At 34.5% G+C, this 25,853-nt stretch overlaps 1 protein-coding gene across 2 annotated transcripts in view; it reads left to right on the top strand.

Annotated features, from left to right (window-relative positions):
* Window positions 1-19,004, top strand: part of LOC100793149 (rRNA biogenesis protein RRP5) — a 40,397-nt gene extending 21,393 nt beyond the window's left edge. Inside the window, exons 18-40 of one of the 2 annotated variants that reach the window (XM_006575117.4) lie at window positions 101-207; window positions 347-427; window positions 528-602; window positions 703-804; window positions 1,575-1,743; window positions 1,847-1,992; window positions 2,373-2,456; window positions 2,559-2,659; window positions 3,528-3,672; window positions 3,781-3,855; window positions 4,131-4,281; window positions 4,794-5,400; window positions 7,409-7,457; window positions 14,118-14,263; window positions 14,347-14,530; window positions 14,856-14,954; window positions 15,758-16,128; window positions 16,239-16,415; window positions 17,511-17,607; window positions 17,703-17,858; window positions 17,944-18,174; window positions 18,251-18,334; window positions 18,426-19,004. In XM_006575117.4, coding sequence (XP_006575180.1) covers window positions 101-207; window positions 347-427; window positions 528-602; window positions 703-804; window positions 1,575-1,743; window positions 1,847-1,992; window positions 2,373-2,456; window positions 2,559-2,659; window positions 3,528-3,672; window positions 3,781-3,855; window positions 4,131-4,281; window positions 4,794-5,400; window positions 7,409-7,457; window positions 14,118-14,263; window positions 14,347-14,530; window positions 14,856-14,954; window positions 15,758-16,128; window positions 16,239-16,415; window positions 17,511-17,607; window positions 17,703-17,858; window positions 17,944-18,174; window positions 18,251-18,334; window positions 18,426-18,533 — 3,545 coding nt within the window. In that variant the 3' untranslated portion in view covers window positions 18,534-19,004. Of the gene's footprint in view, window positions 1-100; window positions 208-346; window positions 428-527; window positions 603-702; window positions 805-1,574; window positions 1,744-1,846; window positions 1,993-2,372; window positions 2,457-2,558; window positions 2,660-3,527; window positions 3,673-3,780; window positions 3,856-4,130; window positions 4,282-4,793; window positions 5,401-7,396; window positions 7,458-14,117; window positions 14,264-14,346; window positions 14,531-14,855; window positions 14,955-15,757; window positions 16,129-16,238; window positions 16,416-17,510; window positions 17,608-17,702; window positions 17,859-17,943; window positions 18,175-18,250; window positions 18,335-18,425 lie in introns of both variants that reach the window. The other variant, XM_006575116.4, reaches the window with a different exon arrangement.
* Window positions 19,005-25,853: the final 6,849 nt, after the last annotated feature.

Raw genomic sequence — 25,853 nt, 5'->3', positions numbered from 1 at the left:
TATTATTCTCTGTTTTGCTTTTCAGTGTCATCTATTGAGTTGATAACTTATATCATAAACCTGCAATTATTAATTTAATGTTTCATTTTAATCAATGTAGATGTTAAGGGAAACAATTTGATCCTGTCTGCCAAAAGTTCTCTTATTAAACATGCTCAGCAGATTCCTGCAGATATCAATCAGATACATCCTAACTCCGTTGTGCATGTAAGTGATGATGTCAAACATCTATGAACTGCTTCCAACACTTTTTTTTATTAGTCTCATGATTTTTTTTGTTTCTTGCTTATCAGTGACATGCTGTTAAGTTTTTCTTCTTTTGCTAAATATATTGTGTATGGAGCAGGGCTATATATGTAACTTAATTGAGTCTGGTTGCTTTGTTCGTTTCCTTGGTCATTTAACTGGCTTTGCTCCTAGAAATAAGGTATCTCTATTTAACACATCCCCTTCCTTTTCTTTCTCTTTTACACACCTCACTTTATCCTAGGCATATGATTTCCTAGTAACCTCGTTCTATTGTATAGGCTGCAGATGACCAGAAAAGCAATATTTTGGAAGCTTATTACATTGGACAATCAGTTCGCAGCAACATATCCAATGTTAGTATATTTCAGGCTGTATCAATTTTATGAAAGCCTAGTGCTGGCTAAAACGGTGTAATACTAATACTCTTTTTTTATTAAAAAAAAAAACCTTCAGGTTAGTAGTGAAACTGGTAGAGTAACACTCTCGCTAAAGCAGACTGCTTGTTCTTCAACTGATGCATCATTTATTCAGGACTACTTTCTCATGGATGACAAGGTATAAACAATTATCATGTAACTCAAATATTATTGACACTTAGTGTTGCATTTTATTATTCTACTTATTAAATTGTTTATTTTATGCATGCTAGCACACGCGGATGTCTATCCTTGTGCTGTTTTCAACTATGAACTTCATATGCCCGCAAACATGCTTGTTGTCTTACTCAATTTCTTTCCAAACTGTTATTTTTGAAATTTAGAATTAGATACCTAGAGTACTTTTGTTCATCTATATGTTCATTTATTTTGATTAGAAAATGATGTAGGTGTTCACTTAGTTCTGCAATTAGATTAATGCAGTTTTACTATTTAATTATGAGATTTTTCTGTGTAATACATCTAGCTCTTCTAATAAAACCAGATCTGCATATTTCAATTTGTGTTTCCTTTTGCATTAAATTTTGGAAAATACAAGATAGCAAATTTTTTGCTCAAATGAGTTGACATTATTATTGATTATTGGATAGTTAAGTGGTCTCTACCACTTTGACTTGTCTTAGAAAATACAAGTCAACCTTGAATTTTGTCAATTTCAAGTTAAATCCATGAAAAAATTTTCTGGCCGTGAATTGCTTTTTGACTTATCATAGCTAACAATGTAATGCCATGTATTTTTTTTATAATAAAAAATAACATTTTGATTTTCGTTATTTCTGTTTATTTGCCTCCTAGCATCATTTTTCTCTTCTGCTTTCCTGTCAGCAATTCCTTTCACATCCTCTTCCTTTTCTTTTACTTCTAATCTTGTGTGCATTTTTGAATTAGATTGCAAAGTTGCAATACTGGGGATCTGGTGCATCTGATTCAAAGTGGGATGAAGGATTTAACATTGGTATGGTTGCAAAAGGGAAAGTTAAGGATGTTGAGGATGTTGGACTTGCTATAAGTTTTGAAAAGCATAATGATGTTTTTGGTTTTATTGCCAATTATCAGTGTAAGTTTTGTCCTTCCCACATGGTATTTAGTTATTAACTAATAAATTTGGATGGTTCTTATCAAGTGCAAGTACCAATTCTCATTGTGATATGATTCCTTAGTGGCTGGAACTATTTTGGAGAGTGGCTCTGTAGTGGAAGCATTGGTTCTTGATGTTGCAAAGGCAGACAAGCTTGTTGAGTTAACTCTAAAACCAGAGTTCATTAATAGATCTAAAGAAAGTTCCACAAGTCATACCAACAAGAAGGTTGGAATTTTTTTTCTGCTCCTTACCTCTTACGTCTGTCTTCATGCATATATATCACATTTTGGTCCCACATGGCAGAGAAAGAGCTGAGTAAATTTTTTGATACATATTATATGCTGCCGTGCTATGGAACCATCTTTATGAAATTTATCTCATTGCATTGTTTCTTTCTTCTCTCTAATAAACATTCCTTTTTTTTTTTTATCTGAAGGGAAAACAGTTTGGATTATTTTTTGTTGTTATGACGTTATGTTTAAGGTTTCTATAATGGGCATTCAATTTTGTCTTTAGAAGGCAGCCTTGGCCCTTGTGCATGAGGCTGCGTGCATCATTCTTTCGTGACCTACTTTGACCAAATCAATGAAATACCTTGATTCCAGAAACGTCGAAGAGAGGCATCGAAGGACTTGGTATTGCATCAGACTGTGAATGCAGTAGTGGAAATTGTAAAAGAAAATTACCTGGCAAGTATTAATGTTGTTCTTCACCTTTAGCTATCTTCTGGTAAAGTAAAACTTGTTCATGCATATTAACATATTTTACTGAAATTATTATCTACAATGCAGGTTCTATCAATTCCAGAAAATGATTACACTATAGGATATGCATCAGTATCGGACTATAATGCTCAAAGGTTTCCTCATAAACAATACCAAAATGGGCAGAGGTGAGCACAAAATTTGCTCTGATTAAAAGTATCAACTCAGCTTTTCACATTTATTTTATCCAGTATAACTAATCATTACTAAAGTTTGTGTCTAAGTAATATGGTGCCCCCAATAATTTTGGACAGTAAAGTGGGTACACACTCAAATGTCTGTTAGCAGCCTGGCCAGTGCCACCTGTGTGATTCCTAGACTTCAATTCCTCTTTTAATACGCTAAAGAGTTGGTAGTGACAAACTGTCTGATTGTATTGGTCTTTATGAAAAAGTTTTTTGTTGAATGCTCTTTTTCTTTGGATACAAGGGGATACAAGGAAATGCTCATTTATATTCTGTTTTTTTGTCTCGTGTTTTGGTTATCATCTTGTATTCTTTGGAGGGATTTCTTTGGACTTTCCTTTTTTGTCATAAATTTTGGACCTGTGTAATTCTTTTCCTTACTCTTGTACTCTTGGATTCCTGTGTTGATCATTTACTAAGAATCATTTTCTACTCCCTAATCTTGTGTGTTTTTACTTGTAAAGTTACAGTATTTAATTCAGTGCTTTATTGGGTTATTGCTAATCATTTTGTGTTTGGAGGCCAAATACTTATGCATAATAATTGTCTCCTGAGTTCATATCATAATTTGTTTCCTGTTACTTGGAATACATGAGGCATATGCTTTTTTATTGTCAAAGGAATTGGAGCATCAGATGTATGCTCTTTTAAGTATTCCATTGCTAGCAGATATATCAAGCTTCTGAAAAATACTTCTTATAATGAAATATCATTTTAATTTTAAATATGAGAATTGTTTTCACGAGTTGAAGCTTCATTATGTTTCCTAGTTTTCCCACAACTCATTGCATTGCATATTTTACTTGGTTAGTGTTGTTGCAACTGTTATGGCTCTTCCAAGTCCTGAAACATCAGGAAGGTTGCTCTTACTTCCCAATGAGGTCAATGGGACATCTAGTTCTAAAAGAACCAAGAAGAAGTCTAGCTACAAAGTGGGAACTCTGGTTGAGGCAGAGGTATGTGGGTTTATCTAGTTTGATTATATTTGAGTCCAGAGTAGTATTTCTTATTCTGCAAGTTAAAAATGTTTTTCATGAATTTTCTTTTATGGTATGGTTGTCCAGATTACTGACATCAAAACGCTTGAACTGAAGTTGAAGTTTGGATTTGGTCTACATGGCCGGATTCACATAACAGAGGTAAGCCTTCTGTTTTTCTGGTGTCAATATTAAAATTAGCATTTAAAGTTGTAGATTTGATAACAAAGCTTCTGCCATTCTGGGGCCTTGAGAGTGTCAGATTTGAGTGGCCTTACCCCGAGCTGATATGCTGTTTTTGTAGCTGTAAATTGTGACCAAATTCACATAGCAGTGGCCTTAATGATGCAGTGCATCAACGCTTACCCTCTTGTTGATGTTCTATCTATTTTAGTTTTAGTATTTTTCTAAATAGTTGGGTGCCTATCTATGGACAGGTACAGAATGGAAGTGTTTTGGAAAATCCATTCTCTTGTTACAAAGTTGGGCAAACAGTGACAGCAAGGATTGTTGCAAAACCTAATGAGTCAGATGGCAATCGGAAGGGCTCACAGTGGGAGCTATCAGTCAGATCTGAAATGGTTACAGGTTAAGTACACCACTAGCTTGAAAATATGTGAATGATTGAAATACTGGTTACTTTGTGAAACACATGAAGAAAGACTGGTTAAATTGAAGGCTAAGAATTTGTTTCATAAGCATGTATGGACTCATCTTTATTTGTTACCTCAGTGGTGCTTGGGAGTAGATCCTACAGTTGCATTCTATTGGGAATTAATTTTACCTGACATCCTAACATCCTTGTATAAGTTATAACCGTTTTTGTTCTTTTCATTATATATTGATATTGATATCAGATACATGTTCAATGGAAGCAAGGGTAAATATATTTTCATCCCCACCCACGATTGAACTTTGTTTTGGTGTCCATTTATTTCTATTCCAGTCTGCCCTTATTTATCTAATTTGTTTTCTAATGAATCTTAATTCTATCTCGTCAGTATCTGCTAGTCAAATATATCTCAACAGTTTGTACTTGTTAATTATGAAAATTATCATAATCTTCCTGCAATTTAATATATAACTCAATTTCAATTCAGGTTCCAGTGATATAGATGATGTATCTGAAAATCTTGAGTTTAAAATTGGGCAATGCGTGGCTGGTTATGTATATAAAGTAGAAAGTGAATGGATCTGGTTAACAATATCGCGAAATGTAAGGGCTCAGCTATATATTCTTGATAGTGCTATTGAACCCAGTGAGCTTGAGGATTTCCAGAATCGATATCATGTTGGACAACCTGTTTCTGGCCATGTTCTAAGTGTCAACATGGAGAAGAAGCTATTACGGTTGGTTGTGCGCCCCTTTTCTACTCTTCCTTGCGGAACTAGTGAAGAGCCACACATTAATGTTGTGGATAAGGGTTTAACAGCACATTTTCATGAAGGAGATATTTTAGGTGGAAGGGTTAGTAAAATACTTCCAAGTGTTGGTGGATTGCTTGTCCAAGTTGGTCCTCGCACATATGGAAAAGTACATTTTACTGAACTTGCAGACACATTGGTGCCTGATCCGTTGTCTGGATATCATGAAGGGCAGTTTGTCAAATGTGTAGTGCTTGAAGTCAGCCACACTGTCAAGGGTACTATTCATGTTGACTTGTCATTGCGATCTTCCAATGTGAAGCTTTCCCAGGATTCTGCCGTGTAAGTACTAGTATTGATACTTCTTGATCAATCTTTGAATAATCCTAGCCTGTGCTGTTTTTTTCCCCTTCTTTTTATCATACTAATATATGTAGTTGCCATTAGCTCAAATATTTAATCCTATTAGTATTGTCACTGCTGGAAAGCTGCCTTAATTGCACAATTAAGGCTGGCTTAGTTGTGTCCTCTTTGGGAGCTTCCTTAATTGCAGTCTCAAGGGTGGTGTTTAGTCCTACATTGACTAGAGATACGACTTGAATAGAGCTTATAAAGCTTGGATAGTCCTTACCACCCTAGCCAGTTTTGTGGGTTTGAGTTAGACCATAAACCCAAATTCTAAGATGGTACAAAACAATGTTGTTAATGGCAGATGGTAGTTCATGGCGGAAAGCCAAAAATCCGCCATAAAAATATGGCGGATGGCGTAGCGGAAAATGGCGGACGTCATGGCAGACAAAAAAAATTATATATATATATATACATATAAATATTAACAAAAAAATAGATAAAAAATAAATATAAATAAAAAATTAAAAAAAACAATGGATTGTATTCAAATAAACTAAAAAAAGTTTCATGAGTTCACACAATAACCAAGTACCAACACCAAATAAACTCATTCAAGAGTTCAAAATAACAAAAAGATAAAAGCATAAAAAAGAGAAAAAGGGGTGTCAAACAGAAAAAGATCTTAAAAAAAGGGCTGAACAAAAAAAAAGGGGTGAACAGAAAAAAAAAGCATAACCAAAAATAAAAAAGGGGTGTCAAACAGAAAAAAGAAAAAAGAACAGAACAAAAACAACAACAGCAACAAAAAAAGAAAAAAAAAACAGAACCAATTGCCCTCCGTCGCAGACTGTAGCGCTGTTGCTGCCGCCGCCGTCGCTGTCGCCGTTCGTGCTCGCGAGCGTGGTGCGCTGGTGCGGGGTGCCGCGTCGCGTGCGTGGTGCTGGTGCGGGGTGCTGAGTTCGCCGTTGTTGTCGTCGTGGTGCAGGTGCTGGTGCGGGGTGCTGCGTCTCGTTCGCGTGGTGCCATTCCTGCTCCCGTTGCTCACCTCTTTTGCATGCGAAAATTGGGTTAGGGTTGGGTCGGGTCAGCCCAACACCTATCCCGCAAAAAACAAAAAGAATAGCTGCAATTCTGCCATGACCGCCATAGCTATGGCAGCCGCCATGGCGCCGCCATCTGCAACCCGCAACGCCACCGCTATTTGGTGGCGGTTTTTCAAATTCCCGCAATGCTATTCCGTCATGGCGCCGCCATGTCCGCTATTTGATAACACTGGTACAAAAGCAAATCCTAAATCCATTGTTGTTAGGTCACCTGCATTGCCTTGCTCCAAGCCAGTAGCCCTGGGCATGAGGGGGAGTGTTGGAAATCTGCCTTAATTGCAGTCACCCCTAGTCCACCTTAGTTGCGGCCTCTTTGAGGGTTGCCTTAATTGCACAGCCTCAATGGTGATGTTTAGTCCCTCATCAACTAGAGATATGGCTTAAATAAAACCTATAAAGCTTGGGTAGTCCTCACCTTACAAGTTGGTCTCATGGGGATAAGTTAGATCCTAAGCCCAAATGTAGTGCATTTATTTGTTTCTGACATTCCAAGTAGCTTGATATAACAGATTTTTTTGAATTGAAAATTGCCTGAAAAATTATCAGTTTACAAGGGTTGTTTATCTGCTTGGGCTGACTTCTGGCTGGACCTTTTAGCCTGTTGATATCATTTTTTTGAGGTTTTGTTACAGCAAATGCAAGTTATCTATTTTGAAATTGAAATATCTAACTAATGCATTTCTAAAGGATTACATTGATTGCCCTGTCTTTAAAGTGTTGCATTGCATTTTTTAGTATATTAGAATTGGTTGTATTGGTTTACGACCCCTGTTCAAAGCACAGATTGTTGCCCAAGTTATGTTAAAAACCTATAATAATAGCAATATAATTGAATCTGTTATATCTGATAATTTTCATCCCATTATTAATTGTTGATTTTTCAGGAATGCTAACAGCAAATGTGTGGAGAAGATTGAGGATCTTCATCCTGATATGATTGTAAAGGTATATGGGTTTTTTTTGTCTTTTTCCTTGTCATAATTTTTTTTTATCTAGGGTTTATGTTAGCTTATTTAATGCTAAGTGTTTGCTTAACATCATAGCATTCATCATTTATGTATCAGGTTATGTTTTTAGAATTATTTGAATGAATCATCGTTAGAGTATAGTTTGTGTAATGGGCTTGAGTAATACTACTCTTGTAACTGCACTGTAGTTGTTACCTGCCTCTATCTGTCAGCTGTACGTAGTTAGTGACCGGTTATTCACAGAAATCTTCTTCTATACTCTGCTCCATATATAGAGATTCTATGTACTCATCATATAATCAATAATAGAATTTCCTTGATTCTACATTTGTACGTTCTCTCTCTCTCTGTAATTCTAACAATAATCAATTGGGCATAGTTTTTACTTGGGGGGGTGTTGAAGGGGTGAGGGTAGGAGGTACTTTTTAGAGATAAATGCTGCAATCTCGCTTACATTCTCTTGATTTTCCCCAAGCATTTTGCTCTTAGATTTCAGTTTTCTTTGTATTTTTGCAGGAGGACTCTGAGCACCTTTGTTTTCTATCTTTCCTCTCTTTTATAATTCTTTTTTGAGGAAAGATCTTTTACTGAGGAATCTGTCATTTAGACTGTTTGATTTTGCATTACAAGGACACCATCTAGTTTGCACTAGTTTAATGTCAATTAAGAATGCCATGTAGAAAGTATAGAGAAGAGATAAGGGATTTATATATTGCTTTGAGAAAATATTACAAAAGCCACTGTAATCTCTTACAAGAGCAGTATTTATACCGTTGAGTTTCAGTTGTAACAGAAATCTAACTAAACACAACTGTCAACTAACTCTAGTTATAAAGCTTGTTAAGAATAGTCCCACATCGGGTAATTCATGAACATGATAAGTGCTTATATAGCTGGGTAGACCACCCCCTTATGAACCGGTTTTTAAGGGGACCTTTCGGATGCCTTGGTTGCACTATAAAATTTAATATGGTATCAGAGCCATCTTCTACTTCTGTCCAGTGGGTGCCGCCAGCCCTCGCTTTGTGGTGACGAGCCCTGGCTCGAGGGGGCGTGTTAAGAATAGTCCCACATCGGGTAATTCATGAACATGATAAGTGCTTATATAGCTGGGTAGACCACCCCCTTATGAACCGGTTTTTAAGGGGACCTTTCGGATGCCTTGGTTGCACTATAAAATTTAATAAAGCTAACTAGAGTTATTTACTCATATACACTTACACCCCCCTGCAAACTCAATGGGGCTGAGAAACCAAAGGTAGCACAGCACATTGAGTTTGGAACTCAAATAGGCAAACCTAGTAGGAGACAAGGGCTTAGTAAGTAAAACTGCCCATTGGTCTGTCCCAGGTATATGCTGAACCACTAACTGTTTAGTTAAGACTTTTTTTCCTTATGAAAAACTCATCCAACTCCATGTGTTTGGTTCCAGCATGCAGAACTGGATTGTGGGCTAACTGCACTGCACTTGAATTATCACAAAGAACTAAGGGTGTAGTGTGAGGAACTGCAAGTTCCTGAACTAGAGTCTGAATCTAGATAATATCTGCTGTGGCAGCAGCTAAACTTCTATATTCTGCTTCTGTGCTGGACCTGGAAACTACTTTCTGCTTACGAGACCACCAAGACACCAAATTAAGTCCAACATACCCTGCTGCACCAGAAGTAGATTGTCTGTCGTCTGGGTCTGAAGTCCAATCAGAGTCACAAAACCTTGAATGGAGAGATGTTGATGAGGAGAAGCAGGATACAAAATAAGACCAGAATGAAGAGCACCTTTAAGATACCTCAAAATTCGTTTCACTGCTGTCCAGTGGGACTCAAGAGGTGAAGCCATGAACTGGCAAACCTTGTTGACAGCAAAACTTAGTTCTGGATGAGTGATAGTCACATACTGCAGGGCTCCAACAACAGACCTGCAAAAAAAAGCATCCTGCAGTAGATCAGATCCATATTTTGAGAGCTTGCAACTTGAGACCATTGGTGAAGAAATGGGGTTTGCCTCTTAACATATTTGTTCTTTGCTGTAGATCCTGAATATATTTTGATTGAGTCATTAAGAGAGCTCCACTGGACAAGGAATGGACTTCAATCCCCAAAAAATAGTCTAGAGAACCCAACTGTTTGAGAGAAAATGAGGTATTGAGTTGCTGAATCAACTTGTCAAGATGAATTACCAGTTATGATGATATCATCCACTTAAACTAGAATGTAGGTAATTGTAGAAGAAGTCTTGTAAATGAATAAAGATGGGTCACATTTACAGTCAATAAACCCAAACTGCAGTAAAGTAGCTCTGAGCCTCTCAAACCAAGCCATAGGAGTTTGTTTTAACCCATGAATTGCTCTATGTAATTTGCATACAAGTGACTTATCTGAATACTCAGAACCTGGAGGTTGAGCCATGTAAAGTTCCTCTTCTAAAAGCCCATTAAGAAAGACATTATTTACATCTAACTGTTGCAAAGGCCACTTGTGAGTGATGGCAAGAGTTAAATCACCCGAATTGTCACTGGTTTAATCATAGGAGAAAATGTCTCATGCAAATGAAACCCAAACTGTTGATTAAAACCTTTCGCCACCAATCTGGCTTTCTACATATTTTTACTGCCATCAGAGTTTTCCTTAACTCTGAATACCCACTTACATCCAATTGCATTTCTGTGTGGAGGAAGAGGAACTAGGGGCCATGTATTGTTTCTTTGAAGAGCCTGAAACTCATCAGTCATAGCAGAATACCACTTGGAGTCTTGAAGTGCCTGTTTTACTGACTTGGGTTCAGTATGAGCAAGAAGCAAGGAAGGATGAATCCTTGGCTGCACTATCCCAGCTTTGGCTCTTGTAATCATAGGGTGAACATTTTCTGGTCTAACAAGAGAGGTCTGTGGGGGATTCTGAGATTCAGTTGCAGAAGACTGAGGATGATCATTAGACTGAGAAGTACCAGTATTTACATCAGTTGCAGAAGACTGAGAATGATCATTAGACTGAGAAGTACCAGTATTTACAGTAGCAGTAGAAGCTGCTGTATCCTGAACAGGAGACTGTGCAGGAACAGGGGACTGAGATACAACAATGCCAGAACTGTGAGGTTCCAGAGAGGGTAATGAAGAATGACTTTGAGGGGGAGATGGATTTAAAGAGAAAGGGGGAAGAGAAAATGACTCAATTATAGGTAAGGTAGTGCAAAAGGATGCAGTAGGAACAGAATTGGAAGAAGAGGTAGAAAACAGTTTAGGATAAGGAAAATGATGTTCATTAAAAATGACATCTTTCGAAATAAAAATTTGACCAGAAGAGGACTTGTAGTTGTAGCCCTAGTGACTAGGTGAGTAACCCAAAAACACACATTCAGAGGACTTGAATTCAAGTTTATGGGAATGATAAGGACGCAAGAAGGGAAAACAAGAGCAACCAAAGACTCTTAACAATTGATAATCAGGATCAGTTCGAAAAAGAAGTATAAGGGATATCAAACTTAAGAGGAGCTGAAGCCAATCTGTTTATAAGATACACATCTGTTTGAAAAGCATGATCTCGAAAGGAGAGAGGAAGGAATGCATGGCTAAGAAGAGAGAGGCCTAACTCAACTATGTGACGATGCTTTCTCTCCACAACACCATTTTGATGATGTGTGTGAGGGCAAGTTAGTCTATGAATGATCCCCAATTCAGACAAATATGAAGATAAAACTCGAAATTCACCGTCTAATCTGTTTGAATAGCTTTAATCTTGTTAAATTGTAATTCAACAAGTGACTTGAATTGTTTAAAAACAGATAAAGCATCAGATTTATTCTTTAGAAAATATATCCAAGAAAACCTAGAATAAGCATCAACAAAGGATATATAATAACGAAATTGACAATGAGAATTCATAGGAGCAGGACCCCACAAATCACTGTATATTAATTCTAAAGGAGAACTGTATACAGTTTGAGAAAGCTTAGAAGGAAATCTATGAATCTTGCCCATACAACAAGCAGAACAGACGGGCAGTTCATCTTTAACTGAAAATTTGAAATTACAATGATTAAGCACAAGCTTTAAAGCTTGAGAATTGGGGTGACCTAGCCTAAGGTGCCAAGTATATGCAGAATTAGGCACAGTATTATTACAATCAACAAAAGAAACATTGTATTGGAAAAAACCTAAGTCCCACATTGACTAGAGATAGTGCTACGATAGAGTATATAAGTAGGGACAACCCTCACCTTATGAGCTAGCTTTTGGAGTTGAGTTAGGCCCGAACCCACATTGTAAGGCGATGTTTATACAATAAGAGCTAGAAGCTGGAGAAGACACAGCTGAGCAGAACTGAAGATTGGAGAACTGGTACAAGCCATCAGGTCCAACATCTCCTTGAAGAAGGATTTTATTGGAATCCTGAGATTTAACAAAGCAATTATTAGCGTGAAATTCAAAGAAAACATGATTATCTTTAGCAAATTTGCTTACACTAATTAGATTCTTAATGATTTGAGGAACAAGAAGCATGTTTTTAAGAACAAGCTTGTCATTAGGACTGAAAGGGGAAATAAAATTGGAATGACCAGAGGCTGAGATATTCAGACCTTGTCCATTATCAATGACGATCTGATCTGGACCCTCAAAAGGAGAAGTTTGCCGGATATTCCACGAGTTATTTGTCACATGGAAGGATGCTCCAGAATCTGGAAACCAAGAGGATGAAGTATTGGAGTCAGAATTTGCCACCATAGTAGCTTGTGGAGGCCTAGAGTTAGAGTTCTGAGAGTTGTAATTCTGATTCTGACTTTGTTGTGAACTCCAATTGGAAGAAGAATTGTTCCAGTTGTTGTTTTGATTCTGATTCTGACCCCAATTTTGATTATGATTCTGATTTTGAGACCAGTTAGTACAATTGTTGTTGTTCCCATAATTGCCATTGTTGCTGTTCCCATAATTTCCACTGTTTCCAGCATTTGAAGCCTGATACTGAGGATTGAACCTATTGTAGCAAGCTGTGTGGTTGTACTTGAAACGAACTTGACATTATACTGAGTTACGACCACCATGATCACCACTGCAGTTGAAACCTCCTCCGCCACGGCCATTATGGCCACCAGAACCTCCAGAATCAGAGGAATACTGATTTGTATACATTGTATTGGTGTCAAAGTACGAATTTGAGTTATCATTCTCAGTGGAATGCGAAGAACTCATTTGAGTAAGATTCACTGTTGGTGTGAAGGAATTACTCAAAGATTCGAGTGTAGTGTATTTTTCGAATTCATAGTTCTTGCGTAAGAATGTAACCTTCAGCTTCTTCAATGGTGATGTGTGGTAGACGACTCTCAATTAGAGCAATCTTTGAGTCAAAATCCCTAGGTAGACCTTCAAGAATCGCATCCATGTGTTCACGATAGGTAGCAGCATCACCAACTGAAGCAAGCACATCAATAAGCTTTTGATATGAGAGAGAAAATCAGAAACTGGACAATTGTCAAGTGTTGTCTGACAGAGTTTTGGTTTGGAGTTGTTGTGCCTTTGTGCGGTCTAGCGATGAAAATACGCATGGATCTTGTCCCACACTTGATACAAGTGTGTCGATCCAAGAATTCAAGCATTGAGCTCGAGAGTGTTGACTAAAGCCAAACAAGGAGAAACTGATGTTGTTTCTGCCACAAGAAACTCATCTTGTTTCTGCCACATTGAGAAGAAAGGATTAATGTGATCAAGGTCGCAATCTTCATCAGAGACATATTGCAGAGGGATTTGAGGATTCGCAATGAAGCGATTGAGTCCAAGCATAGTGATCGAAGGCTCGATTTGCTGTCGCAACAGCAAGAAGTTCTTATCATTTAACTTTTATGTGATTTGATGCAAAAAAATTGTTGTAGGGAACGATGAAGAGGAAATATCTTGATTCATCGGAACAATGTTGAGTGGAGTCACACTGAAGTTGTTCGTCGGAGTCGCACTGAAGTTGTTTGCTGAAGTTGGAATCGCACCAGTGTCGTTCGCCGGAGTCGGAATCTCACGAGTGTCACCAGTGTTAACTGGAGTTGCATCGGTATTTGCGGAAGCCATGAAAATGGGTCAGAGAACTCTAGATACCATGTAGAAAGTATAGAGAAGAGAAAAGAGATTTGTATATTGCATTGAGAAAATATTACAAAAGCCACTGTAATCTCTTACAAGAGCAGTATTTATACTGTTGAGATTCAGTTGTAATAGAAATCTCTACCATCAACTAACTATCCTTATCAAGCTAACTGAAGTTATTTACTCATACACTTACATGCCATGATAAAATAAATTGTAGATTCAACTTTTTCAAGAACCTAAATACTTTGCGTGAATTGTTTACAAGATACAGTTACTCAGAGGTACTTGTCAAGCTCCATAAGAAAACCAAATATTATTTTTCTTTTTTAAAATATTTATTCAGTTCATTTTCCAACTGGCTATAACAACCCTGCCACGAGATATGAAGTGCACGTGTGCAATATTGTTTTACCTGTTGTTTTGGTCCTTGATGATTTTCTGCGCTGGTAATTTATCGCTGAGCTAAGCATGGATTGGTTGGTGGCATATCGTTTTTGGATTTTCTGTATTATATATCTCTAAATATTGTATTTTTTATCTTTTGGATTTATTTGTCTTCTTTTGGCTAGGGTTATATTAAGAATGTCACACCAAAAGGTTGCTTCATTATGCTGTCACGAAAGATTGATGCCAAAATTCTTCTGTCCAATCTTTCCGAACAATATGTTCAAGAACTTGAGAAAGAATTTCCTATTGGAAAACTTGTCATTGGCAGGTAAGTAATCAACCTATTGTTTCTGTTTACTTCTTGACATGAGATAGATACTTGAAGAAATGTACTAAGACAGCAAATAACAGGGTTATATCTGTGGAGCCTCTCTCAAATCGTGTTGAAGTTACACTGAAGACGTCAACGGATCCCAATATACCCAAATCTGAGATTATTGATTTAAGTAAATTTCACGTTGGAGATGTTATATCTGGCCGGATTAAGCGGGTTGAGTCATTTGGTTTATTCATTGCAATTGACAACACAAACATGGTATTCCTACAACCTTGGCAGCCATTTCTCGTCCATGTATTTGTAATAAAAAGTATTATGATAAACAAAATGTGAAAGCTTATATTTCTTTCATGCTTTTAGCTTTTTTATAAGTTTATGCATTGTATAATATTATTTTGATTTTCATGGTTTTATCCATTTCTTAACATGGATGCCTCAAATGCTTACAGCTTTATCCACAAAATGTATTCTTGGTTGAGATCATATTTATGTAAAATTATTATTTTCATAAACCAGTCTCTTAAGTAACCGTGGTCAACTCAGTTCTGTGAGCTCACTTGATTATGGTCCTTTAATTACCTAGGTTGGGTTATGCCATGTATCAGAAATTTCTGATAACCGTATTGAGAACATTGAAGCAAACTATAGAGCTGGAGAGAGAGTAAATGCAAGAATATTAAAGGTAATTCAAATACAAAAGCTTTGGATATTTTACTGGTTTCTATGTTTTTACCAGGAATTATATGCCTATTGGTTTTAATTCACATTGCAACTTCTAGCTATTAACTGTGACTATTTGTATTTGTTGAGGTATGATATGATTTATATCTCCAATAACCTGTTTCTAGGAAAATACGGAACTTTTGATATTTTTTGTAATTAGTATCTCATAGGATCATATCTCTAGATTTCAATTAGATTTTGATCCTTTCCTTTTTTTTTCTAGCCTATCCTGTATATCTATATATTCATACACTCTTTGTACAGAATTAATCAATGAGAAATACAAAGTTTTAATTCTGTCCTTCAATCTCAAGTGTATATATTGTATAATTGGAAGTGCTTTGCATGAGACCTGTTGATGTTTCTGTAGTATATTGATTTTATCTCCAGCAGATAAATATATTTATAATTATGATTCAGAAGGTTGTTTGATAATAAGGGTATATTCTAGCAGACAACCTAAAATCCGCAAGGAAAAAAATGGAATCCAATGGATTTGTGTACAAGTTGCTTGAATATCTGTAACCATAGTTGACGGATAACTAAAACCCTTCCAGAACACTTCTAAATGCTATGCTAACTTATTCAGACTCTAATTCCATCTTAATTATCATTGAATTGTTTTGAACTAACTCACATTTGTGATACATCCTTATCTTGAATTCTTTATTGTCCTACGTCAGATAGGCCTTCTTGCTTGATCCTTGTGTATTGAAGTACTAAATTACTAATTACTGGCATTTCTGTAACATATTTCTTCAGGTGGATGAAGAAAGACACAGAATTTCTTTGGGAATGAAGAATTCATATATGAGGGATGAAACCATGCTTCAAATACCATCTGAGGAAGAATCAGATGAACCTATCACAGATGGAATGAAGTCTATAACTTCTATGAATAGTAGTTTGCTTGGAACCTCAAATATAGATGTTGAGGATGAAATTAATCAATTCCCAATTCTTTCACAAGTACAACAAAGGGCAGACATTCCACCACTTGATGTTCCCCTTGATGACTTTGATCAATTTGATGTAAATAACACTAACAGTCAAAGTGAAGAACATGCAAATGAAGAAGACATTGTAAATGAAAAACATAAGAGACGTGAAAAGAAGAAAGCAAAGGAGGAGAGGTTAATATAAGGCTTACAGTTATTTGGGATTTGCTTTTTATAAAATGCTGCCTCTATCATTTTTTTCTCTTTTGCTTTTTAATTTCTAATGTGACAAGTATACTGTACAGGGAGAAGCAAATAAGGGCTGCTGAGGAAAGATTACTGGAGGATGATGTCCCTAGAACTGCTGATGAGTTTGAAAAGCTGATTAGAAGCTCTCCTAATAGCAGTTTCACCTGGATAAAATATATGGATTTCATGGTTTCTATGGTTGATGTTGAGAAAGCCCGCTCAATTGCCGAAAGGTACATCTAAACAACTATGATTTTGTGTGTGGATTTTAAAATCATTATGAAATTCAAACTTGACTTTGTTAATATTGATTTGAATTTGTATAATCCTAAGCTTTTTTTGAGGAGCCATAAACATAATCCTATTCTAAGGAAAATCTTGGGCAAAAAAGTTTTCTATTTGTTTATTTTGGGTCAGTTATTGGGCTATTAAACATTAAACCTTCATCTATCGGAGAAAGAGTATGTGCATATAAACAAGTAATCTTGTACTAATAATTACTAAAGTACAACATTGTCTTCACTTTATGTTCTTTTTTTTTTGGAAGGCAAAGATAATTTATATTATAGAATAAAAGTACCAGAGGTACTACATATTACAAAAGAGGATCCTGAAAGATCAGGAGATATAACACCCTACACAATTGAAAACCCTACTAACAGAAGCTTTAACTAAAAGCTGTAGACATGTTTGAAGACCAACAATAATAAGGAATCTGGAAGTTCCTTTCCCACCCCCTCAGCCAGGTCCATAATAGGAACAAAGAGTTATCTGTTGTTCTGGTTTTAAGAAACAAAAACATGAGACAAATTTCAAACCAAACAGGCCTTATTATTTGTACAACCTATGATTTAGCCAAAGCAGCTATCTAAACGATTTGATGGTACATCCTACAAATGACATTGTTTCAACAATTACTTGAAAGGCCTCCTTCATAGATTTGTTACAGAAGACAAAAGTAACTTGAATCAATGTTATGTACTTTTTGAAGTATAAAGATTCAGCACTTGAATAAAAACTTTTAATATGTTCTTTGTTAAATGATGTCTTCCATGTATGGTCATTGTTAATAAAATATTAAAGTAGAGTGACTTGAGCCGAACAATTGCTTGCGTACTACTAGTATCTTTATGGTGACAAAAGTGGAGAGAAATCATTATTCATTTGTTTGTTGGTTCCCTTGATTGTGTATTTCAAGTTTCTGTTTGCAACAAACAGTGTCCCCATGTCTACTTGTTACATTGTATTTCAATACATCCATGTGAATGTCATATTACCATAGTCATCTGACTTGACATTTTTCTACTCATGAATCCGTAATTTTGAAGGGCTTTGAGGACAATAAATATCCGAGAAGAGAATGAGAAGCTTAACATCTGGAAGGCCTACTTTAATTTGGAAAATAAGTATGGAAACCCTAGAGAGGTAAGAGTGTTTGTGGGAGAGCAAGAGCAATTTCAGTTTTTGCTTGTTCACTAATACTGTTGTGTGGAGTATCCTTAATCGGTGTTTTTGTGTAGGAGGCTGTTATGAAAGTATTCCAAAGAGCTCTACAGTACAATGATCCCAAAAAGGTCTACCTAGCACTCTTGGGAATGTATGAGAGGACTGAACAGCATAATTTAGCCGATGAACTTCTCAATAAAATGACAAAGAAGTTCAAGCATTCATGCAAAGTATTGTGAACTTTTTAAGTATAAATACTACTCTTTTGATGTTGATAAAAAATGCATGTGAAACTTATTTTGCACTGGATTGTAGGTTTGGTTGAGGCGTATACAAAGTCTTTTGAAGCAAAACCAGGATGGAATCCAACCTGTCATTGATCGAGCTTCGTTAAGCCTTCCCAAACACAAGCATATTAAATTTTTCTCTCAGACAGCTATTCTTGAATTCAAAGTTGGGGTTCTAGATCGAGGGCGATCCATGTTTGAAAAAATCCTACGGGAGTACCCAAAGAGAACAGACTTATGGAGTGTTTATCTTGATCAAGTATATCCTTCTCCATCTCATTTTCTTTGCGTTTGTATATTATTTTGAACGTAACATTCTCTCGTGTACTTTACAGGAAATTCAACATAAAGACAAAGATATAATTCGTGCACTGTTTGAAAGGGCTGTTAGTCTGAGCCTCCCACCGAAAAAGATGAAGGTTTGGGCATATCTATATTACCAATTTTACTGACATTGTTTTGTATTTTTCCAGTCAGACTGACTTAGGATTTTGTTGTCTTGATTGACAGTTCTTATTCAAAAAGTATCTTTATTATGAGAAGTCCCAAGGTGATGAAGAACGGATTGAATCTGTGAAGAGGAAAGCAATGGAATATGTCGAGAGTACTAGGGCTTGATATAAATTCACCACTGCTTTAGTTTTGAATTCTTCAACTTGCAGCCACTCTGGAGTCTAAGCTGGATATCTTAAGACCAAGCTTTGTGTTAGATAAGGCATGACAACTAAACAGTACATGTTTTCCCAAATCACCTGGAGACAGTATTTGATCTTGGTTGCCTCTGTAAATGGAGTGGTTCTAACACTACCTAATAGTGTGCTGCTAAGTGCTAATGTGCTTTGTGCAGCATAGGGTGAGTTGTGAATGCATCAAATGAGCACGAGAAAACCTTTGAGATGAAATATAGGTCTTTGTATTGTCTTTTGCCCGTTTATTGCATTTGGGCTGTAATTTTTTGGTTTGACACATGATTTGTCATGGGCGCAGAGGTTAGGACAATGTTGTAACGTTGGTATAGTGTTAGGTTATAACGAAATTTTGAGAATGTAACCATTACTTTATATATTCTTATATGCTTATGCTCCAAAATGAGAAATTGTGGCTTTTTTTTTTCAAAAATATCCTCGTTTCATTGATTTTTGTTCCCTTTCTTCTCTCAATTTATTAACGGGTAGATATTTAGATATGATTTTCAGTTAAACACTAAGGTTTCTGCAGATTATTTTAATCTAAGATGTTCCCTAGAAAGCATCACATTGCGGCAACGAGCAACCATTTTGCCTTGCTTTTCAGAAACAACAAATTAAAAAATATAACGTATTGTCTTGCTCGTGTACGTAAAATTACTTGTCAGACATGTGTTTGTGATATAATGAAATTTCCATTAAAGTGAACTGTGAACATCGCTTCCTATGCTCTCATGCTGCAGCATCTTTGATTATCATTAGAGGTCTGGTACACATTCATCTCTTTCCAATTAGATGTATTTTAGAGCATAAAGTGTAATTTTTTTCCCCTCCTTGAAGGAAAAAAAACAACTAATGTTTTGCGTTCCACTTGAAAAACTGCTTAAATATTAATCATTTTTACATGATGTTTTTACCAAAAGAATTAATAGGCCAATTATATTATAAAGTAATTAATGTCGCTACATGTAATATTAAAATTTTTAATGCACATGTAAATTTAGATAATAAATTTTGTGACAATTAATTTTGATCTAATAATTAATTTATTTACATAGATGAATTTTAAATAAAAGTCATAGGTTTCATAAAATTTTTTATATGTAAACATATTAATTATTATATCAAAATGACATCACCCTAAAACTAACAATGTTGATCAGTTTGAGGAAAATGAAGAGAAAAACAATTATTGTTTTATTTTAAATTTAGAAAGTCATATAATTTTTATAAGAAAAATAAACAAAAGTTTAACATTAATTTATGTGAATATCAATTTATTTCTTTTAGTATGTTAAAGAAACGATCAATTTGGAGAATATTAGAGTGTGCTTGGTTTGCATTTTTATTTTCTGTTTTTATTTTTTGAAAACTGTTTTCATTTTCTAAAGATTAGAATTCTGAAAACATATTTGGTTTAACTTCTTGTTTTCTGCTCTCAAGAAATAAAAACACTGAAAATGTGTTTTCAAAAGGAAATATATTTTTAGATTTGCTTAAAATTACATTTCTTGCCACCGCGTTTTCATTTTACCCAAAATGGGGTTTCTGGTTTCAACTGAAAATGAGATTTTATTATTTCCCGTTTTTGGTTCGTTTGGAAAAATATTTTCACTGAAAATGAAAACAGAAATCCAACCAAACACATTTTCATCACCATTTCTATTTCCAGTGAAAATGAAAACAAAAAATAATCAAACCAAACACCTCCTTAGAAATTTAAAATATGTGGCAGTGGCACGTAGTTGGAGGTGCGTGGTAATGGGATGCATCTGTGGGAGAGTGAATATTTGCTCGCACCAAAGGACATTCTTAGCATGTCACTTTTTGACATGAGAGGGAGACACACCTTAATCACGAAGCTCATCTACGACTATGAATTGAGTACATGCACCTAATAATTAAGAATTGTTAAGAGTATTATGTTTGGATTTGTGTTGTAAAAGTAGTTTTCAGGCAAAAGTAATTTTGTCAACTTATCAGAAATCTTGCTTTTGTTTTTATTCATTAAAATTGCATTCAAATGCATGTCATATTTCTAACTGCAAATCAAACATGTACTAAATCGCCTAGTTAGGATAGAACTTGCATGATTAAATATCGTCCCACTTAATTTACATGATAAACCTCATTACTCGTGTCAATCTAATCATGTTTTACTAAACAAAATTAAACATCTTGAGGTATTTTTAATAAAATAGCAGACTAATTAATGCTTTTTTTGAAGGAGTTCACTTATACTGAGAAATAGAAGAAAAACAAAAAGCATTTCTTTTTTGAAAGGAAAACAAAAAACATCTTTATGAACATCAATAATATACCCTTCCAAAGAATCTATCTCTATATAGATAGATATAAAAGAGTAGGTTGGTGATTTTACAAAATTGGATTAGTTAAAAAATTTACACATGTCCACTTTTGGGGGCAAAATAGTCTAAAGAGTGAGTGAGTGAGGAAAGAGAATGCGAAGAAGAGTGTCGGTAAGTCACAAACGAGGAGGGGCGGATGGGTTGGGTCATGCAGAGAAAAAGGGAGGAAAGAAGACAGTACCATGATCTATATCAAGTATTTTTTTTATAACTAAAATTCATGTAAAATTTATTTAAATACAAATTATGTTGTTGTTAAGGTATCTATAATTTATGGAATGTAACTCGATCTTTTTAAATAAGTTTTTAAATTTAAATTTTGTATATGAAAAAAATATAATTAAAAAAATCTACAAAAGATAATTAATCAATAATAAAAAAAATCATTAATAAAATGAATATTTGTACAAATATGACGGCCACAACAAAGTGTCCTATTTGGATTGATTTTGGCTAATAAAGTATGTATAAAAGTTTAAAATGGACATCCTGTATTTTTGACAAGTTGATATTATATAAAGAAATAGTCCAGCAAAATTAAATTTATGCCCTCTTTGGTTGCGTTACAAAGAAGTTGCAAAAAAAAAAAAGGAAAATTATTATATGATGATGTGACACATATCTCGTTCAAATCATTCACGTTCAAATCATTTTTTCCTTATTAATAAATAGATTGTAATATTTAAAAAAAAAGCATACATGTTGAATGATAAAATATTAAAATTAAGTGCATCATAATATTTTATTGAAAATCATTCAGTTAATATCTTTAGAGTAGCCGGAGTAATATTTTTTTATATTAAAATTATGGTAACATATATTATCAGATTTTTTATTTTTGTTTTTTTTTATCAAAAAAACACTTTATAAGAAGATAAAATTTACTTCTTAAAATAAATAGCAAATTGAGTTTTTAAACCGAAGTAATTCAGATAAATATATTAAATTTAAACAAATTGATCGATAATAAGAAGAAAAAAACAATTAAACTATAATATTATTTATTATTTATATACATTTTACTGTCGAAAAGTCTAAAAGTCTAAAATGTACATCCTATATTAATATTATTAATATAGGATTCTTTTTGTACAACAATATTTTTTATATTAAAATTTTGGTAACATACATTATCCGTGTTTTTATTTTATTTTTTAAGATAAAAATATTTTTTATAAGAAGATAAAATTTACTTCTCGAAATAAATAGAAAATTGTGTTTTTAAACAAAAGTAATTTAGATAAATACATTAGCTTTAAACAAATTAATCGATAATAAGAAAAAAAATTAAACTATAATATTATTTATTATTTATATATATTTTATTATCAAAAAGTCCAAAATATACCTCCTATATTAATAACTAGTCTGCAACCCGTACACATGCACGAGTTGTTTGGTAAGCATTTTGTAAATGTTAATGGACACCAAAATAACAAAGTTGATTAACGGCAAAATGGATTTAAGAAACATGGATGAACAACAATGTTTGTTAACAGGAAAATACACTTAGTAAACATTAACAGAGTTTGATGAAACTACATGAGCAAGATTTTTTTTCCCAAATTTCAGACTACGAAAGCCAGTCTAGTTGTTGTCACTATCCTCCCAATTCTCTTGCCTTTTAATTATAATATCCCAAATTTTTTCATAATATCTATAGTAAATAGAGATTTCATCTCCATCATCAAAGTCCATTTCTTCAAGAAAATCGTACCATGGTTGAACAACGCCTTTTCCACCAATAGCAGGATTCAGGGTTTCAACTTTCCATTGCAATGGAGGGCCAGATCGCCTTAAGACTGTCATGTGACGCAGGAGTTTCTGTAAATAGAAAAAAGTAAAATTGTTAAACTGCTAAAAATATGTTTAAAGAAATTAATGTATGAAAATCAATTTACCAGGGGTTCAGGAGCATCCAACATTTCCTGAGTAAGTCGAATAGTCTATATATGCTTTCTGGATGAATGCCTCTGACTGCCACAATTTTGTCGCTCCAGTGGTGGTATGAAATGTATGTCAAATACGTAGTGATGGTCACAGGCAAAAAAGTTTATGGTGGTTGACTCATAAATTTTCAAATCTTTCCTGAAGTTTTCGAGTCCATCTGCCAAATAGACTTTTTCTTTGTGTCGTCTGACCCGTATTTCGTAGATGGCTCCATTATATCTCAGATGAACAAACTCCAGATACTGTGGTGCACATTGTGTATGGTAGAACGCTAGAAGTTGTATGGTATTCTTCAAAAAAAAGTGAGAATATAAATGCATGTATATGCAACGATAATACTAATGAAAGAATTGGAAAAAAAGATGACTTTGTCGTTGTTGAAGGCAGCAATAAATTGGATGATCAATGACGGTCCGATCATGGGATTTTTCATCTGCAATGAGAGAGATATCGTGGTTTTAATAGATTAAGTGTAGATCTTGAAGAAAAAGAGGAAAAAATTGTCTGGCGTGAAGAGGAGAGTAGGAATGACTTACTTCACTTGATGTTGTTGAAGATGTGCTGTTCATTTTGTGGATGGCGTGAAACTGGAGTCTGGATAGAAAAGTGAAATAGGATTTGTAGGAGAAGGTAGGTTATAGCGTTTTCTAGAGTGTAATATTTAATATATGCATGTTTCCAATGTCATAACTGACGGTTGATTTGATCATTGCTTTTAAATTGAGCACGGTTGTCAAGAGGTGTGAAGTGAATAATTGTGAATTGAACAAGTGCCAAGTAACTGAAGAGTTTTTGTTGAAAGCAAAAGGTTAAGACCGTTGATATTGTGGGGCATTAACTGTCTAGATTTATTTTCGGCCTGGATATGAGGATTGGCGCAATTTCTAGAATTCCTTGTTAGGATTTGGTTTTTAATGTATTGCAGAAGGGGTATGATATGGTATTTTTTAATCATATGATGTTTGAAGCATATATATAACAATTTTTTAAAAATAACTATGTCATGTTGCATAACTGAATTTTTTTAAATGAAGTTTTTTTTGTAAAATAAGAATGATGTTGTTTTCAACCAATGGAGTATATGCAGCATGATATGATATATTTGCACGATTGGCATAAGTGAATTTTTTTCATAGTCGCACAAAAGTGCAAGGAAAATTTGATAAATATTCTTTAAAGAATAATTATCATATAAGGAGTAGCATATGAAACAAAAAGAAATTTTAAGCTCAGTGGAACGCTAGATACTTTATTATTGAACTTCAATTGTTTAAATTTCTATGTTTCGGAGAAAAATAAACAGAATTTTTACAGGTAAATGTCAAAGCAAGAATTTGGGCTCAAATATATTGAAGTCATTTGATTGTAGTTCACTTGTAGTAGCTGTTATTTGTGGATGAAAGGCAGTCATTGTATGATTTGGCTATAAAATAAAGCAATTGAATATGAGCATCATTGTTTAATTAAGTAAAAGGCATTTTTAAAGCTGTGATAGCGCTATGCTAAGCTGTGATAAAGTGCTAAATATTCAGAGGTTATGGATGTCTTTCTAAACGAGTTAATAAAATAACGTTAAGTAAATGAAATTATAAATGGAAGATATTAATGTAGTAACTAAGATTACATACCTGACAATGTAAAATTTAAGATTGTGATATATGATGTCATCTTTGGTTGTATGTTAGAATGTATATGAGTAAGATAACAGTTAAGAATTGTTGCCAATAAATAGTACAATTTGTTGTTTCAAAATTTAGAATCACCTTGTAAGATTTTTGAAAACCCTTTTGAAAACTACATTGGTAGTAGAAGTCATATTTTTTTGGTCTTTATCATGAATAAGAACTTTTAATCCTTGCCTTGAATTGACCCTTAATAATGCAACGTATAATTGTCCATGGCTAAAGACTGGTTTTGGCAAATAAAGTCCAACCATAGAAAGTGATTGGCCCTGAGACTTGTTAATTGTCATTGCATAAGATAGCATGATTGGAAATTGCCTTCTTAAAAGTTTAAAAGACCATGGTGATTGTGAAAGTGACATTGACATTCTTGGGATGTAAACATTATGGCCAAGATTTTTGCCAGAAATGATTTAAGCTGCAATTACATGTTTGGCTAGTCTTGTAACTACTAATCTAGTACCATTACACAGACCTTGCGTTTGGTCTAAGTTTTTTAGCAACATTATAGGACTACCGATTTTTAGCTTGATACAATGATTTAGCAGACCATATGTGTTTAGTGAATTGAGAAATTCAATGGTAATTGATTGGAAATGCCAATTGTCAATGGTTTTTGATTTCTCTATATAATCATAGCTTAAGTATTCCATCTGTTCACCTATTATATTTATTTCAGTTAGCATGCAAAGTTAAATAGAGGACAAATATTGAATAGATGTTAGTTTTTGTAAGTTTTAGATATGCATTAATACCTGGAATCAATGAAAGTATATAATCATTCACCTTTTCAACTGTTTCATTGGTGGAAGCTAATATTGCTCTTCATTTGAAGAATTCAGGATTACTGTGGTGTTGATATAAATCTGGGAATGTTGATTTGACTATATAAAGTAATCAGTAGGTACTCAGGAATTTCAACCGTAGCATATCCATCATTTTGATTCCCAATAACTTCATCTCCAATATCTAGAATCCACTTTGCAAATTTAGTAGTTTATTGATCATCAATTGATTGGGCATTGCCTTGTAAACGCATGTTTTTGGTGAGTGTTAAGACTTCACAGGAAGGCCAGAGATATGATGAATTGATTGTTGCATTTATAATGTCTGAACGACTTCCTCTTGGAATGACTGGTAGAATTTGTCGAAAATCTCCACCAAGTACAATAACTTTGCCTCCAAAAATTTGATTCGGATTTTTTTTTCTTTAATAATGTCTGTTAAACTTTGATCAAGTGCTTGAAAGCA

This window comes from Glycine max, chromosome 2 (assembly GCF_000004515.6).
Source record: "Glycine max cultivar Williams 82 chromosome 2, Glycine_max_v4.0, whole genome shotgun sequence".
NCBI classification, from domain to species: domain Eukaryota; kingdom Viridiplantae; phylum Streptophyta; class Magnoliopsida; order Fabales; family Fabaceae; genus Glycine; species Glycine max.
This window is presented reverse-complemented; position numbering and strand designations above follow the sequence as displayed.